Source organism: Papilio polytes, unplaced genomic scaffold, assembly GCF_000836215.1.
Source record: "Papilio polytes unplaced genomic scaffold, Ppol_1.0 DF821845.1, whole genome shotgun sequence".
NCBI lineage: Eukaryota > Metazoa > Arthropoda > Insecta > Lepidoptera > Papilionidae > Papilio > Papilio polytes.
The window spans coordinates 443307-461124 of NW_013527359.1; the positions used below are offsets into that span (position 1 = coordinate 443307).

The 17818-nt window shown below is 36.8% G+C and overlaps 1 protein-coding gene and 2 non-coding genes across 3 annotated transcripts; 2 read left to right on the forward strand and 1 right to left on the reverse strand.

Moving 5' to 3' along the window:
- The first annotated feature begins 727 nt into the window (after window positions 1-727).
- LOC106107753 (homeobox protein Hox-A6-like) lies at window positions 728-11053 on the forward strand. The gene is made up of 5 exons (XM_013288754.1): window positions 728-801; window positions 9383-9423; window positions 10058-10552; window positions 10629-10830; window positions 10909-11053. Exons 1-5 carry the CDS (start codon window positions 728-730, stop codon window positions 11051-11053), a joined length of 957 nt encoding a protein of 318 aa, XP_013144208.1.
- A 5409-nt stretch (window positions 11054-16462) lies between these two features.
- Window positions 16463-16534, reverse strand: Trnaw-cca. Its single transcript has one exon. It is a non-coding gene; the product is annotated as a tRNA-Trp (tRNA).
- Window positions 16535-17502: 968 nt separating this feature from the next.
- On the forward strand, window positions 17503-17574 carry Trnaw-cca. Its single transcript has one exon. It is a non-coding gene; the product is annotated as a tRNA-Trp (tRNA).
- Window positions 17575-17818: the final 244 nt, after the last annotated feature.

The following is a 17818-nucleotide window of genomic DNA, read 5'->3' on the forward strand; positions in this document are numbered from 1 at the left end:
AGCGGCGAGCTCTATACAAAAAGTACCAACTCACCGGCGCATAATTGATAGGTCAATTTCGCAAACCGTACATAATAGAAGCCTTAAGTTGAAATAAATCCCAGTATTTTCCATTGAGAGGCCGGGGCGCTCTCGACGTGCAACTATCAATTTAATTGGGACTCCGCGGGAGGCTCTTTACCTCGCTTAACTTTTCGATTTACATTCAAAACGGTCTTTTAAAAACCAACTCAATAACTAAGGGTCTAAACCCCCGTTTCGTGGCGTACTCTAGATGTCATCCGAGCGGAAAAGTTTGCGGCTTGCGAACGATTGGCGGGTCGCGAGAGGGCGGAGTCCCGGGCTCCGCCCCCGTAGCGCCGCGCATGCTAAACGCGCGTTAAAGCCCGTTTAAGCGGTATTTTGGGCCAAAACCGCAAGAAAATGTACGTAACGTCGGTTAGGAGTAGGGCGTTGCTAAATGAAAAGATTTTCTTGGTTGAGCGGTCTGAACATGGCTGACAGTCGGGGAGAAAGCGCGCGAAAGTGCACCTCGCATTGTATATATCGCTTTCCTAATTAATACAGCAAACAGGATATCATTTACAACAATTATCTAAATTTGTACCGCGAGTGAAATTCGTATTGAAATAGTATTTCATTATTTTAATAAAACTTTGGGACTCTGTTTTTTTATAATGATTTGAAATATATTTAATGTGGAATGCGTACGATTTGAAAGTATAGAATGCAGGACAGTCACAAGTCGTTTCTGATCAAAGACCTACTGGGCGACGTGTTGAGGCCCGGCGCCCCCGGTGCGCCCGGAGCACCCGCTGCACACGCCGCCACCGCAACTCACGGTGAGTAACCAACTAGAAATATGTGAACAAACGAGAGTAGATAGTGAGGTTGTAGATGAAAGCATTATTTTTTAAAATTAATACAAAACTATTGTGATTGATGTAAAGTTTAACTTTACAATAAAAATGTATCCTCGTTAAATTAATGCGTAATTTATACCCTATGAATATTACTAAAATCTATCCGAAAACGAGGAAAATGTGACGACACTGCAAATCTGCCGCTAACTCGTATTGCGGTTCTCTTAATGAAGATAACAAATATTTATATAGTTTTCATTTAAGGCATCTCAGTTAATTTAACGAAAAAAAAATACTGGAGTTATGTATCTCAAAATTTAGACAAATGAAAAGTTAAATAATGTTTAAATACTTTTGGTACATAAATAGATATAACTATTGTCACAAAACCCAATTTAAATTTTGTAAATCATTAACTTTCGTTCGTGCCTCCATTCGTGTGAAATTATAAAATGGTTAAGCGGCCTGTGTTCATCACTATGCTTTTATCGAGCTCCGTGAAATTGTTTAGGTGGCACACTCCAACAAAAATCCATCCATCCACTTAAACTTTCGTAATAATAATGTTAGTACGATTAATCTTACTAATATTGTATATGCGAAATTTTAGATGGATGGATGTTTGTTAGAACTTGTAGCCTAAACTGCTGAACAGATTTCAATGAAATTTGGTTTAGATGTGGAGGATAGTCTAGAAGAACACATAGGTTACTCACTTTTGTTTTTATTAATTCCACGCGGACGGAGTCGCGAGCGAAAGCTAGTAAGAAGTAAAATTTATCAATATAGTACTTATTGCCACTGAAAGATGAGATAAAAATCCGTAGCATGTTTTTTTTTTAATGTCATGACCACCGAGCTTTTGTGTTCGCGTCCGGATAATGATATACGGCAACGAGCATGAGGCCACCAGAATTCCCTGAAATGGCGAAGCAACTGCTGGACATAGACATTCGCAATTGCAGATGCGTTTCGTAACTTTGATTTATGAAGGAGGGGACGCACGGAAGGAGGATATTTCCTCTTCGTATATGATATACACCTCCGTTAAATCCGGGATTGGGACTAAAATTAGGCCTCCGGCACTACATACATTAGACAAAAGGCCGCTTCTTGCTTGCTTGCTGGCTTTCTTCCACTTCACGCTTGTCTTCTGTGTGGTCGTGGTATTTCACCAGACAAACAGACGCATTTGTGCGAAGATGTTAAAGCGGTCTCTACCGTAGTTAAATGTAAGGGATATCGGTATGTTTTTCGGCCAGCGGACGATAATTGTTGCAGCGGAAAATTGAACGATTATAAAAGAAAGTAAAAAAAGTCGTGGTCTAAATAATAATGGAGAAGTATTACGTAAATAAAAATAATAAAAAAAACTCATTACTTGAATAACGAAAAGAGTGAAATACTAAAGAAAAACAAGTAACGGAATGAATTGCTGTTCCTTTTACACCTTATGAAATGTAACCAGGTTTCAATTTACATTTTACATTAATATTTAATGAATGTAATTTGTGACATGAAAACTTCGTAGCGCGTCTCGTAGCACCGTAGCGCTTTCGTAGACTTTTAATTGGACCGAATCTTGAGGAGTGGCGAGTATTTTTTTATTTTTGCTTAGGAGTGAAAGATGTCAATGATATAATAATCTTTATTTCAAATAATAATTCTGTGGACTTTTTAGACTAGAGTTTTTTTAAAAGTTAATAGTTAATTTCGATAATAGTATCAATGTTAAAATTGTAAAGTTTGTTCAACACTTAGACTTTTTTTTATTTAAAAGATGGCAAACGAGCAAGCGACCACCTGAATCCACCGAGATGGAAAGCGACCGCTGCCCATAAACATCTGCAATTGCAGATGCTTACCCTTAATTGACGGAGGAGGGCGCACATGAAAAGGACATTACCCTTTCCTATGCCTCTCCTCCACCGTCAAATCCATTTTTCCTTCCCATCCTTTTCTCTTAAGAAAAGGGTGGAAAGGGAAATGGACTAAAATTGGGCCTCCGGCACCACACTCATCAGACGAAACGCGGAATTGCTTCCACTTCACGTCTGTTTTCTGTGTGGTCGTGGCATTACACCGGGCGAGCCGGCCCATTCGTGCGAAGATGTTAAATCGGGCACTTCCTCTGTTAAACCTATGAATCGGATTTTAGAAATTATTTGGTATCGTAAATAACAAGATAAATAGTTATAAACCGTTTAACATCGCGTTCTAATTTACAAAATCTTTGAAGAACAAAATCTATAAATTGACTGAAGTTACTGAAATTAAAAGATAAAATTTAAACAGATTTTAGTAAGTGGTTACAATATAATTAAAAATGCGTATACATGCATGTATATCAGTGATTATTAGTTACTTTATTTTACGTTTTTTTTTAATCTGATGTAATTAAATTGGGATATGTAAGTTTCAATAAGGTTTCTTTGTTCACATAATTGGACTTTTATTGGAAATTAATTATACTGAGTTCAGTACATCCACATTGCAGTAAGAGTGTTAAATATTTAGATTTGAAAAGTTTAAATGATTTTTAATATTAATTAAATACTAACTGTTGCTCGTGACTTCGCCCGCTTCGCCGTGAAATTAAAAAATATAACCTATGTTCCTCACATATAAATTACCTTTCTAACGGTGAGAGAGTTTTTAAAATCGGCTGAAAAAACTACTGGTTTTTGAGTTATTTCAATACATACAAGAAAAAATAGTTAAATCCTACCTTTTTTTATGATATTAGTTAGTTCAGATTATAACTAAAAGCCCCGTAAATGTGTGAATATTTAGATTCGTTGGATAGTAACTTTAATGGTTATCAATACGCTGAGAAAATTGAAGTCTATCTTGTTTTTCATAAATAGATATATTCCTAACATCTGTAGCATAAATAAAGCAAGTTAAAAAGCTTACGCTATATTTTGGTGGTTCCCCAGTTGTTATTCCATAATAAGAATACAACCCCCCTTCTTTTATCATTTTATACTTACTGACAAATAGGGTAATGATGGCACGTATGTAAGTTTGTTTTTATGTGTATGTAGGTTTGTATGAAAATTCCATTGTGAAAACATACTGACATCCCTTACATTTAACAATGGTAGACCCCGTTTTAACACGCATAAATGCGTCTGTTTGTTCGGTGAAATACCACGACAACACAGAAGACAAACGAGAAGTGGAAGCAAGCCAGCAAGCAAGCAAGAAGCGGCCTTTATTCTAATGTATGTAGTGCCGGAGGCCTAATTTTAGTCCCAATCCCGGATTTAACGGAGAAGTATGTGCACCATATACGAAGAGGAAATATCCTCTTTTAGTGCGTCCCCTCCTTCATAGGTCAAAGTTACGAAATGCATCTACAATTTCGAATGTCTATGTCAGCATTTGTTTTAACTAATAAAGTGTCATTCGATTTGTCTTCTTCAGAGTATCATAAAGTTTATTACATCGACACAAAACACCTACAGTTGAGTTGAGAAATTAAATCATACTAAAAATGCGAAAGTTTGGACTGATTGATGTTTGTTAGAGTTTGTAGCCAAAACGGTTGAACGGATTTCGATGAAATTCGGTATAGTTATAGAGGAGAGTCTGGAAGAACGTATATGCTACTCATTTCTGTTTTTAAATTCCACGCGGACGGCGTCGCGAGCGAAATTTATTACTTATTTTCATTTCTTAGAGCGCGCGCACGCCTTTGACTAAACAACTATCGCACATTGTTTAGTCGCGTTTTCCTATGGGCTTATATGGAGGTATGTACTCTACTTGATTTTTAGTTGTGCAACTAAACAGTTGTATTGGCTGCGAAACAATTGACAATCAATTGTACAATAGTGTGATAGTTTAGTCAATCGTGTGCGCTTTTACTTTATTTCCGATGTGTTCGAGTGTATTCGTCTTTTAGAGTGAGACAGACTGTTTTTTTATATTATGGTTAGGTTCATCATCTTTCTCCTCATCCTACTCCCATAGGGTCAACGGGTTTTTGTCCTCCCTTTTTGATCATGTCACCTTTTACGCAATCGATCTATCTCTTTCTCGGTCAACCTTCACCTATGTACCCTTCCACATTCATAACTAACGTTCTCCTTGTAACATGCGATTCATCCTTATAACATGCCCATGCTAACCTTTTACTCCTTACCTTCTCTATTGGGGCTATTTTCAAACTTCCTCTAATATACTTATTTCGTATCTTATCCATGGTTAGGTTATTATTTCTTAGTGTTCAGGATAGTTTAATATTTTCTTATAAATAATTTAGTAACACACCATTTTAGTTAGACAAATACATAATTCATAACCGGCAGCTAACTAGTCGTATTAAGTGTGTTATGAAAAATGCATAAATATACAGTTAATTTACGTTAGAAGATTGTAAAATTAGGTCCTAATTTATGCACCTACATGCTAAGGGTGCGCGTACACTTGCAAATTGTCGGCTTATTAGCCGCCGCCCGCTCTCAGGCACGTACAGAGCCAGTTGGACGCTGCTTTAAAAGACACAAGTTACTGACGCTTACAAAACAGTTCCCTAATTATATTAACGTAATAGTATTCTTTTATAAGATGGGCAGACGGCAAAAAAACACTGGAGAAATATTTTGAACAAGGAAAGCGTATAATAGACAAGAATGGAAAGAGCTGGTGCAGGCCTATGTGTGACAGGACAAGTGGACAACTAGCCTAGGATAAAAAAAACATATCATAGATAATTCTTTTCTATGTTTAGTTTTAACTACTTTTTAGTCTCGGCAATAAAAGCTTAAAAATAGTATATAGTATTCTAAATAATCATACTAATATTATAAATGCGAAAGTTTTAACGGATGTTTGTTAGAGTTTACCGCCTAAACGGCTGAACAGATTTCGATGAAAGGCAAAATATTTATTTTGTTAAATTACATCTCTTCCAGAATTAATTTTAAATTATAACTAATTTCGCAATTACTCGTCCTGTTGTTTATTTTATCTTACTAATGTTATTAATATTGTAAATGCGAAAGTTTAGATGGATGAATGGATGAATGTATTTTTAATAAACGTCTGAACAGATCTTAATGAAATTTGGCATAGCTGTAGAGCAACGTCTGGAAGAACACGTAGGCTCTTTATTCCATGGCGGGTGGTGTCGCTGGCGAAAGCTAGTAATAAACAACACAGAAAATTAAATGCTAAATTCTATAGTATAGCGGTTCCTATTTAAAATTATCGATAGTTATAATAGGAACTTCTTTTCAAATTTCTACATTTAATTATTTTTTTAATTTCTACATTTTTTGGACATTACCTTTATAGCTAACTAGCTTTCGCCCGCGACTCCATCCGCGTTGAATTAAACAAAAACAAAAGTGAGTAGTTTATGTGTTCTTCCAGACTATGTTCTACATCTATACCAAATTTCATCGAGATCCGTTCAGCAGTTGACGCTACAAACTCTAACAAACATCCATCCATCCGTCTAAACTTCTGCATTTATAATATTAGTATGATAACAAATCTCATTCTAAAAAAAGTGGCACTTTTCAGTTTTTATTGATCCCGTTCAAGTTTCTTAACTTTAAATAACGATATTTACATATAAACACATTAAGTGTTTGGTGTTGGTTTCGATAATTTTCCACAGATGCTATTGTACTATTAAAGCTCGTATCCTATTCTCTTCTATTTTAATTTAGCGAATCCGTTCGGTTCTTTTTAATTGTACTTGCTCTACGTGACTTATAAATTAGAATACATAGATATTACTCTGTCAATACACTTGTAACCTGTTATACCAAAGTATCTACGTGCTCCCTTACCATTCCCGACTTATTAAGACAAGATCGAATGCTACCGGAGAGGTATAACCTCGTTGAAGCCGGGACAAGTCCGCGTCGAGCACGGCATGTAAACAACACGCGCGACAAATTATTGCAGACCCCCGCGGCGAGCATACCATCGACACCCTGTCACCTAATGTACTGCGGATAAACAGATTTGATACTCAAACAAAAATAAAATTAATAGAGATCTAGCCTTGTCGGTTACTAAGTGACAATCTTAAGTACTATTTAGTATTCAAATGTTAAGATTGGAATTTTAATTTTAAATTTTGAAACGAAGGCATTTATCTAAAGTGAAAAGTGATATTGAATCACTTACAAGATTATACTCTAAAATGTGATTAGTGTTTTCATACTACTGAATATGTTAATTCAATACAATACACAATATTGCCGTACGATAGTTTCCGTAATTGATCATTCATTAATACTATCAAGATTAGTAGGGCGTTGTACAGTCGTTAGTCTATTATTATAGGGTTGTCCGCTTTAACAACGAACCCCTAACAATCACTTAAAAGTAATTGCAAGACAAACAGACATTATGCGGCGGTTGTATCAGCCCTGATTGCTTGCAATTATTCTATTTGAAATTTGTAGCGATTGTTGCATTGATATCGTATAGTTAATGACTACTACGCCCTTTTATACTATTAATTTAGGGTCACTACAATCATTAGAAGAGTTTGTTGAAGTCATTGACGTGGAAGTAGCCGTGTTTTTTTTTTAATTTGTTAATATCATTGTACGAATCTATATAGATTTTTGATAAGGTGATCTTTAGAGCGTGTGCACACCTTTGACTAAATTATTGTACAACTGTCCAGTCTTATTTTGATTCTTATGAGTTTACTAGCTGTTCCCATGCGACATCATCCGCATAAAATTATAAAAATTTTATTTTATTGTTTACATTTGTCAAACTATCAATTACAAATGTCAAAATGACATGACATAATTATAACTTTGATTCCTTGATGTTGGCAACTTATGGTCTTTTTCCCACATTAGAGTTTTTATTCAAAATCATTACCCCCTAAGGTTAATGGCGTGAAAATATATAGCCTAAAGCGTGACGTAAGTGCATGGCTATTTATTAAGAAAGGAATTCAAAAATGTGTTGTAAGTGCTGACATCTTATGCAACAAAGAAGTGTGTGTTTACGCTTTATTATAATAGCATACATACAGAGGAGGGGAATTGGCTGCGAAAAAATCGACGATCGCATAACAGTTGTGCAAAAGTTTAGTCAAAGGTGTGCGCTTTTAAGGTGATTTGTTTATAATATGTTTATTCATAATTTATCTTGTTATTTATTCTATTCGTTTTAACGTTTGTTTCAAAGAATTATGCTCGCCATTATAGGTTTCACATACTTTTATGTTTCCTAGTGTTGTTTCAATATTGGTAAATATTGGATAGTTTTAAGTATTTGTAAAATAGTTAATAATGGATGTTAATACAAGTAGCATGAGTTTCTTAGTTTTTTTGCGAGAGACTTACTAACTTACGAAAGAATTACTTAATCACGTTTACATATGTCCGTCCAATTCCGTCTGCGCCGGGATTGCCGTGAATCATTTAGATCCTACCATATCCGCTAAGATGGTCGCTTTTTTGACCGACTTCCCAAAAGAAGGAGGTACTCAATTCGTCTGTATGTATTTTTTATTTTTTTTTTTCGTATCTAATAGGTTCTTAAGAGGGAAAGGTTTATTACTTTTAACACAGTAGAATACTGTTCTTTCTGATATTTCATTACATCTCCTTTTCAATGTAATACAAAAAAAAATTGATTGTCTTGATGTTAAAGTTTTGCTACTTGGTGCAGACCGCTAGTTCGTCTTCTGGACGTAAAAAAATACCTAATATCGTATTTTAGACATTCAAGTATCCCTGTCAATAGACATTCATATATTTACACATTCAGACGTAGAGGGGATAGAGACTTGCAGGGTGCGGGGCGAGGTAAGTCGGCGCGCGACCGCGGCGCGTGCCGGACGTGCGCACGCACAAGAGGCGCCACGCTGCGCTCGAGAGCATATGCACTCTCGCATTCAACGATAATTATCAATAGATTTTTGACTTTGAGTTTTATTGAAGGGATGTTTGTGAAGCGATGCTCCTGAATTAAGTGATTTAAAATATTCTAGGGTCATGTAGTATTGGGGAAGATTTTAAACAACTATTTATTAAGGTGATTGTTGTGGGTCGCCTAATTTTGTCTACCAAGATGTTTAATAAATATGAGGCGTATTTTTCAGTTACAAATTGATGGACTATTAACAAAATATAATACCTACTTAATTTGTAGAGACGTCACCTCTCTTCTACGTACATAAAAGTATAGACATAAAAAAAATGCTGTCATTTAATTCCGTCTTTTCTTTCGTATAAAAGTTATAAAATAAAAGAAATCCGTTATTAATAGTTAAACTGTAGAAGAGGTCAGAAAGTTTAAAGCACCTTGTTAGTTTGGGCTACGGGTCACGACCCACTTAGAAACGAAGTGTGCCCAGCCCTAACCTGTTACAGTTTTAACAAGCATTGAGTGGTAATTATTGTTCACAAGTTTTCTTTACAACTTCCTAATACGCGTGTTGTCTATGCCATTGGGATTATTAAGGGATTGTACAACATTTAAAAACAAATGTAAAAGAATTTTACATTATATAAAGAAAGTGGAAGCTTCCTTTGTCTATTAAATTATTTAAAACAACAACAAAAAAATAAAACCATCGTTTGATAAGACTTCACACTTAACCGCGAGCACAAAAGCGGGCTCAGGCTTACATAAAGACGTCAGTTTTGAAAAAGAACCGGCCATAGAGTTTCCGCTCTAATTAATGCCTGGGGGCGTCCCGCTCTCCAGCGATTCAATACGACGGCCCTGAATGGTGTTTTAGCGCGGGAAAATCTTGTCTGTTTGTGTCTTTTAATTTGCATGAAAATGGCGAGGCGCGTATTCACCACCATTCAGGCAGCGGGTCGCTTTTCATGGTTTTTCCAGCGCCAACTTAGACCGGAGTCGATTACTCGTTGGATTTTCGAAGGGGCGGGACTCGAGTGTTTCTCTCGTTATAACTTTTGCATAAATATTTTTTAGGGTCGGACAAGTAAGCGATCTTAATGTTCTAGCACGGATTTGTCTCCAATAAAGGGTGATTTTCCAGTTCTAAATTAACGGACTTTTCTGCAAAATGTAAACTTGATTTTACAATGTTAGTTAAAATATTCTTAATTTTTACACGTTTTTACGGCATAATTAAATTGATATGGCTCGATGTAAAAAAATGATGTATTTTTAAAGTTAAACATTTTAATTTGTTCCTTTAGGTGCAGTCCATGAAGATGTAGAAAGGGACAGTAGATGTCAGTCTTCCCCCGGCCACAACATAGAGACCTCCGACCTCGAGGATGATATCTCTGTCGGCGACAACCGCAGCGACACCTCCACGCCCAACAACAAAACTAGATACGGTTTCGACGCCGATGCCGATTGTTACCAGAAAAAAATCGATACCGACGATACAGAACGATCCTCTCCAGTCGAGTACAATTTGAATCGATTACAAAACTCGAGTTACAATTCGCCGTTTAAAGATGAAGATAACGAATTCGACAACCGGACGGAGGAGTCGATGAAGTTGTACGACAACGGACTCTTTCATTTGTACAGGACGGAAAGGGACGGAAACAAGGATGAGGCAGGCGATGGATTTATGGGTGGCGGTCTGTCAGAGGGTATCTATGGCCGATCCATGGACCTGTCAAAGAACTCCTTTCAGTCTCAACTGCTGGCTGGATTTGCATCAGTGATGGCCGGCAACTCGCAGAGGGAGTCGCAGGAGTCTGCTGGTAAGATGATTTTCTTAGCTCTGTATTTATGATGGAAGTACATAGATTCCATCCTAAACTTTTCTTACTGTCACAGATCGTCAGCAAGCTAAGTCCTCGACTTCATCTGGTGGTCGAAAGCCGCGTCGCCGGCGCACTGCGTTCACGCACGCGCAGCTTGCCTACCTTGAGCGGAAGTTCCGCTGCCAGAAGTACCTGAGCGTGGCGGACCGCGGGGATGTTGCTGATGCACTTAGCCTTAGCGAGACTCAAGTCAAGACGTGGTACCAGAATCGACGGTATATAGTGTCTTATTCAATAACATGCTCGTTTTGTCGTGTTTTCAGATCCATAAGGTGTTGTGTTTATTGTTCTAGAACAAAATGGAAACGTCAAAACCAGCTCCGTCTTGAGCAGCTGCGGGCGCAGGCGGCGAGCGGCGAGCGGGAGCTACCGCACGCGCTGCCCCTGGCCTGTGCACTGCTGCCGCCTTACCCGCCTTACATGCACTGCCACCTCTAATACCCCAGATCACTTTAGCCTCATCTGGATCAGTCCCATCTGGTGTCTCGTCTAGTTTTATATTAAGTAGTGCCAGCGTTAAACACAAGTAAAGTTTTTGAAATACCTATTTGACAACGCTGCAGTGCCAAAATTAAAGAATAGACTTTCCGTCGGGATTAGTCACAGAAAGAAGTGAAATGTTCCAATATACCATGTGCCATTTTTTTGATCTCATTTTAAATATTTAAGACCAAATATCCGTGCAAATGTATTTCAATGGACAAATGTGCAATACTTTTTTTAGTTTTTAGATTTAAATTATGTACTGTATAATGTATCTTAGGTATAAATGTGAATTTAGATCGTTTATTACATGTAGATTAACTTCTTCAAAAATTGTATTATATTTATTTTGAAAAATCAAAAGATATTACAATTAAATTATTTATTAATCCGTAGATTAATGTTAACGTATACAAAATAGATCTATTAAATACTACAAAAGGAAAGAAAGCTTTTCAATTTTGCCAATTCTCAAAATGTATACATTTCAATTCGTATAAAATTACGCAAATGAGTTGGCGCCATTTGGAGACAGCGCTGCCAACCGCCGGCAATTTGCATCTCTTAGTGACTTGTTAACATCTGCGGCGGCCCCGCAGCCGCTGCAGCGCTGCCACAAACAAGGACATACTCTGTATCGTTAAACGCAAATATGCTTCAATGCGCTGTCTCGCTTCATCTCACTTAAAATTCAAATATGGCGGGGTCCCGGAGTCGCATTATCTGTCAATTTATTCAAACGACATGCTAATTTCGGGACTTTTCACTTTGCAAATTTGTTATTATTTATCATCGTCTTTATTTCAGATTTGAGCAAATGAGAGTTTATTAAAGGGGTCGTGCTGCGAGGTAATTGGGCTGTTTTGATCTGGCAAGGGGTGTGCGCCTCTAATTGAAGTATTTTCCAACGTTTGAAGGGTAGTTATGTCTATGGTCGGGTAGCCGGAGCTGAATGGATTAGTTAGCGAGCTGGCTATGAGTAGATAACGATCTGTCAATGATGCCTCGTGAACTCGCGACCGCGGCGAACGGCGCGGCGGGCGGCGGCGGTCATTTCCCTTTATTAAAAACTGTTTAATTTGATGATACTGCATTTATAAACATAATGATACTTTACTTTTTTACTTACATGTCACTTGTTTGATTTTTCCACATTTTCCTTAGAGAGTAAACCTCCACTATAACCCAAAAATTGAAAAGTAACATTGACCGCAAACAGTTTCGAATAAACATTCATCAATTGTGAACAAAATGTTTACATTTAAAACAAATTAAAATCGTGTTTTGTTTACGCTCCGCTTACCATGGTTATTTCTTTTAAAATTCACTATTTTCATAAATCAAGTACTATAGAGTGAAAATGAACATTTTACTAACGAAGTATTTTCTTTTTCAATTCATGATAAAATTTGTCGATCTCAAAGATGTGGTGTCCGATGAAAAACATGACATTGGAAATGACCGTAGACAAGACACGGTAGACTTTGATACACATAGATCGAATAGAAGGTTCGAGAAAGAGGATGACGAGGAGTGGCATGTAGCTCATTTAAAGAATAGAAATAAAGAAGTAAGTAGCAGATGTGAAGCGGAAACATTCCAAGATAGAATCGCTAGATATAAACAATCTATCAGGGAAGATGCGTCATTATTGGAATTTGTGTCGGTTGACGCGATTCCAGTCAATGTGAAGGATCTTGAAGATCCTTGTTTAAATGTAGATGTTGAGAGACGTAATAAAGGTGACAGTGTGATAAACGAAAATATCACTAAAGTAGAATCAAAGGTAAACGTTACCATTGGTGATATAGTTTATAAGCCTGCAACAACAGCGAGTGTTAAAAATGTTTTGACCGCAGATGAAAACAAACCGGAGAAGATAAGACGCAGCGAGTATCAGTTTAGTTCTGTGGAGTACTATGAAGAGACTGCAGATTTTGATCCCGAGAAGTGCCCAGATGTAGTCGAGGTGATCTCACTGCAAGTGGATGATTTGCAGAAGATCGATATAGAGTGTGAGTTGATGATAGAATGGAAGAGTCTGGAATAGAGTACAGTATAAGAAAAAAGTAGTGACAGTAAATCCTCCCCTACCTTAGCCTACTCCCGTAGGGCGCACCGGGTTTTCGTCCTCCAAATAATTTTGTCATCCGCTCATCACTCAACATCATCTCAGTAAATATATAAATAAATTTCATACGAAATTAGACCCGTATATTAAATATCTGGATTTTTTGAGTTTTTATTTTAATCTGGTTAATATTGCATTAAAATTACTTTATGGTTCTTTGACTGTAAAGATGTTTAAGATTTCTAGGCGTCTTCTATGCACATTGTATATTAAATATAAATAGTGTTACGTACACCGAGATGTGGTATTATTAGTCGAGTTATTAAACATTTTGTGTCTTTTAAAATCCGCGTCCTTTTAGTGTTTTCTTACATTCGTTATATTTACTCATATTAAACAGAAACTCGTTATAAAAAATGAAAATAGATTTAAAACTAAAAAGTTATTTGCATGATGTTCTGAAATCATATTTCATTTTCATTGTTCGGTACAGATGCAATGGTTTCGCCATGTTCGATAATGAACTGTGATTTTTAATTTCGCGGTGCTGCTTTACAAATATAACGTACATAGATAGCACAATTCATTTTAATACTTCCGCATTGTCTTATAAATAAATAAACTAATCGTAAATATTAAAGAAACGGAAATTGCAGGATATCTTATTTGGTGTCAAGAAAAATCAACAAAGGTGTGGTCATAGTTCGTGTAAACTTAGTACTCCTAGCGCCATCTGTTAAAATATTAGAATTATATTTTACGGTGTAGTTTGGAATAATGTTCATTTAGTCTTTAGATGGCGCTGTTAACAATACTGCGAAAAGGTTATTAGCGAACAAAATAAATCTTTGTGAAATGTATCAGTTATGGTTAAAGAGATTCAAATAATAATAATATTATTGAAGTGTTTTAGTAAAGTAATTTGTAATTGAGATCATAAAATTCGTGATAATTGTTAAGACTTCATACAGATGGCAGTTTCACATATACACATCATGGATAAACAGCGCCATCTGTTATTTGATTTTTAAAATGAGACGAAAATGAGGGATAAACCTCGTACAGTAAGATTTTCGTTATTTTTTGAATTTCGAACAACATGCACAACTTCGATGCAGTGTCTATGTATGTTCAGAGGACAAAACAGTTTGTCTCATTTTTTCAAAGCAACTTAACCATCTGTGGGAAAGAGATAAATAGAAATAAGGTACAAACGCTTTAAAAATATTCTTATCCAGTTCCTCCTACTCCTTGAGCTTTCCTCTATGTGTACTCTAGTATTCTGATTTCCTAGTATTTGTGACGTCAGGTGCACGTGCACCCCACCGCAGAAAATTAACTGTTAGCACAATTTGGTAATTTTTTCGGACATTCCATTCCGTCATAAATGTAAGAATTCCTTCCTATCGATGTGAATTTATGGGTGAAACACGAGAACGTTTAAAAATCAACTTTGTCTATTCTATTTAAAGTAATAACTTTTTTTTAAATGTCGGCGACAGTGCGGCACACAATAAAACACTTTTATATCAAACAAAACATCTTCAAGCATGTAAATATATATAATATTATTATTTTAAATCTTTATCAATCACATCTTGCACGTTATTACAGTTTTCGTGCCTCTTTTGTTTTTCACTGCAACTTTTTATTTTAAAATAGGCAAATTCTTTATGGCCAGTATGCCACCTCTTTGACTGTATACGAACTACTTGTCAGTTAAAGAGGATTTAAAAAAAATTAACTGTCCATTTTCACAAATGTGCATCTCCTTTTGAAGCGATCGCTTTTCATAAGTGGGGCCCGCATTGTTTTATTACTTTAGCGTTATGATGTACTGGTACACTGCGTATAAGAAACACGTGGCTACACCGACTCGAAAGTATTGAAAAAAAAAGTCTAAAACAAAATCATACTTAAAACTAATATTACACATACGAAAGTTGAGACGGATGGATGGATGTCTGCTATAGTTTGTAGCTTAACCGGCTATTTGGCCTAGAAGTAGAGGATAGTCACAGACTACTTGCTTTTACACTTTACACAGAATACAGCGAATGACAATTGCCCAGCCACGTGTTTCTGGCATAGAATGTACTAAGATACCATAAAAAACCCTAGTGATGGTAAAAATCGTTCTATATAGGTCCCTGCAAAATATATTTGCATATGCTCGTAAGATGTTATTATGAAAACCTTTGTAAACTTCGAAACATTTTTCTTTGATAACGCCTTTTATACTTTTTTTTTGGGCTGTGAGACCATGGACCGTTTAAAGAGTCAGAGTACAGCAGTACTTTTTTATTACAAACCCGAACATTTAGTTCTTTAGATGATTGCTCCAAGATAATTGCGATGATTTGATTATTTTATGTTTTAAAACCTTAATTTTTTTAATAGCTTAATACTTGGATTCACAGAGTTGCTACTGTATTTACGAGGGTCTCTCATTGGTTGTGATCCGGTTGCTAAGCAATTGAGTAACCCCTAACAACGGAATCACAAACACGTGTTTCCGTGAAAAGGGTACCAGGACATCAGAAGGTTCCAGTATATGTTGCGCAATCTCTGTTGCTATGGGAATCATGTATGTGTGGTGGTAAGGATAACAAGAAGGCGGAGAGGCGTGGCCAAGTAATTGGTCGAGGAAGAAACGGGGCCTACCTAAGGTACCCAACATTATGATGTTTCGTTCTAAATACTATGGATAATGTGTTTAATTTAATGTGTCAAATATTTGTCTAATTGGTTTGGTTATGTGGCTTTATTGTGATCTAAAAACTTTACTGTATTTCGGTGACTTACTGATGTTTTGAACACACAAATAAATATATGAAATCACACAAATCGTTTTCTATTATCTGAATCAGAAAAAGATGGAGGACATGACACCACGTGCTTGGAGGGCAAAGTTTACAAGGAAAACATAAATTAAGTCTACGTTCACAACGTGTCCTATACAAGCTGCAGGGTAATGTCGGGCCACATCTCCTTTGGCCCCTGATGTCCTGATATTCTCTTTCGGATGACACGTGTTTCGTCACTGTTGATGACGTAGAAAAAGCGAAGTGACGTTACTAGTGGTCAAAATTAAGAGTAATTCATAACCAAATATTTATTACACATCTTCTGCGCCTTTTTAATATACCCTTTCTCGCAATTTGCTTAAAAGGGTTGACAAAGTTTTCGTTTTGCGTATTATTTATTATTACGAGTATTTAAAATAAAATAAACGATTGAGCGAGTTTTAAGTTAATTCTGGCAGAAAAGTAATTTAACAAAATAATCAGGACTGACCCCGACGTGATTTGAACACGCAACCTTCTGATCTGGAGTCAGACGCGCTACCGTTGCGCCACGGAGTCGATAGCCACGCACTTGAATTGCCAATCGAGATGTTACTTACAAAGAGATATCTGACGTTCAGTAACATTTGACGCGCGCTAAAAGTGCACAATACACCCCTAGACAAGTCTTCCCCAATGTAGCAAAGTCTCTATAGTTATGTCACACGAGTAGTAACAGACTTTATCAACTCTGTACTATATTCTTGCTCTATCTATCGTCCTCATTCTATTGAAACTAATTTTGCTGTCGCAATTAGCCTTCAAGAATACAATTCAAAACTGTATAGACCAAACCACAAAACGAAATAATTTTAATAATCGAATTTTGATTGCGACGGAAACAGCACAGTTTTGCAGGAAACTCACTACTTTGAACTTCTGGCGCTCTTGTACTATGAGCGCACAAACACGTGACGTGGTCTAGCGGAACTATGATAATAAAAATGTGGGTCGTAGGGGCACAAGAGGGGCACACTGTCTATGGAACACGTGTCGCAGCATCCGATTTACCCGGTGCTCAGAAGCATTGAGGTAGGATTCGCCTCCACACCTTATTTATGTTCCTGTCCGTTCCTCGTAGAGCATTCCGTACTATTAACTGGTATATGCTGGCTGCATGCGAACCACGTGTTCTCTTAACTTTACCACAAGGGTATCAGAGTACAGCGAAGGCCAATAAGTCCAAACAACAGTCTGAATCCATTGATTGCCTCCTTTGCTTGACTTTCACTCTCTTTGAAAACAGCTGTACACATTAGATACAATAGGGATCTCAAAGGACTACCTCTTCCATACTTCTGATGTCCTGGTGTCCCAAGCAGACAGACACGTGTCTTGGTTGCCTTCACGAAGATTGATTGCAGTTGTTCACGTAATATTTGTCGGAACGTATTTTCAATTTATCCAAGATCCCTTTCTTATTTCAGGGTTATGAAGTAAAATGAAGGCAATATTTTAAGATACCATAATTCAAGTGCGTGGCTATCGACTCCGTGGCGCAACGGTAGCGCGTCTGACTCCAGATCAGAAGGTTGCGTGTTCAAATCACGTCGGGGTCAATTTTATGCTATAGCCAAGAGAGAAAACTGGGAACTTTTTGTAGCTCTTTAAGGAAATAAACTGATATCTTATAATACTCTTATCGAGTCGACTTACTCTCGGTAAAACAATGGAAACATTACTTTTGTTTTTATACTAGGTGAAAACTACATTTTTACGTATGGATTAATACCTGGTGAATAAACTTTCGATGTCGTTAGATGCGAAAGTCGCAGGACCGCATTCTGTGGAAGGCACTGGGCA

Coding starts and splice junctions, on each gene's coding strand:
- LOC106107753 (XM_013288754.1), top strand. CDS start 728: ATGCAGGACAGTCACAAGTCGTTTCTGATCAAAGACCTACTGGGCGAC. Junction 802..9,382: donor AGGCCCGGCGCCCCCGGTGC/GCCCGGAGCACC, acceptor AGAAAGTGGAAG/CTTCCTTTGTCTATTAAATT. Junction 9,424..10,057: donor TTTAAAACAACAACAAAAAA/ATAAAACCATCG, acceptor ATGTAGAAAGGG/ACAGTAGATGTCAGTCTTCC.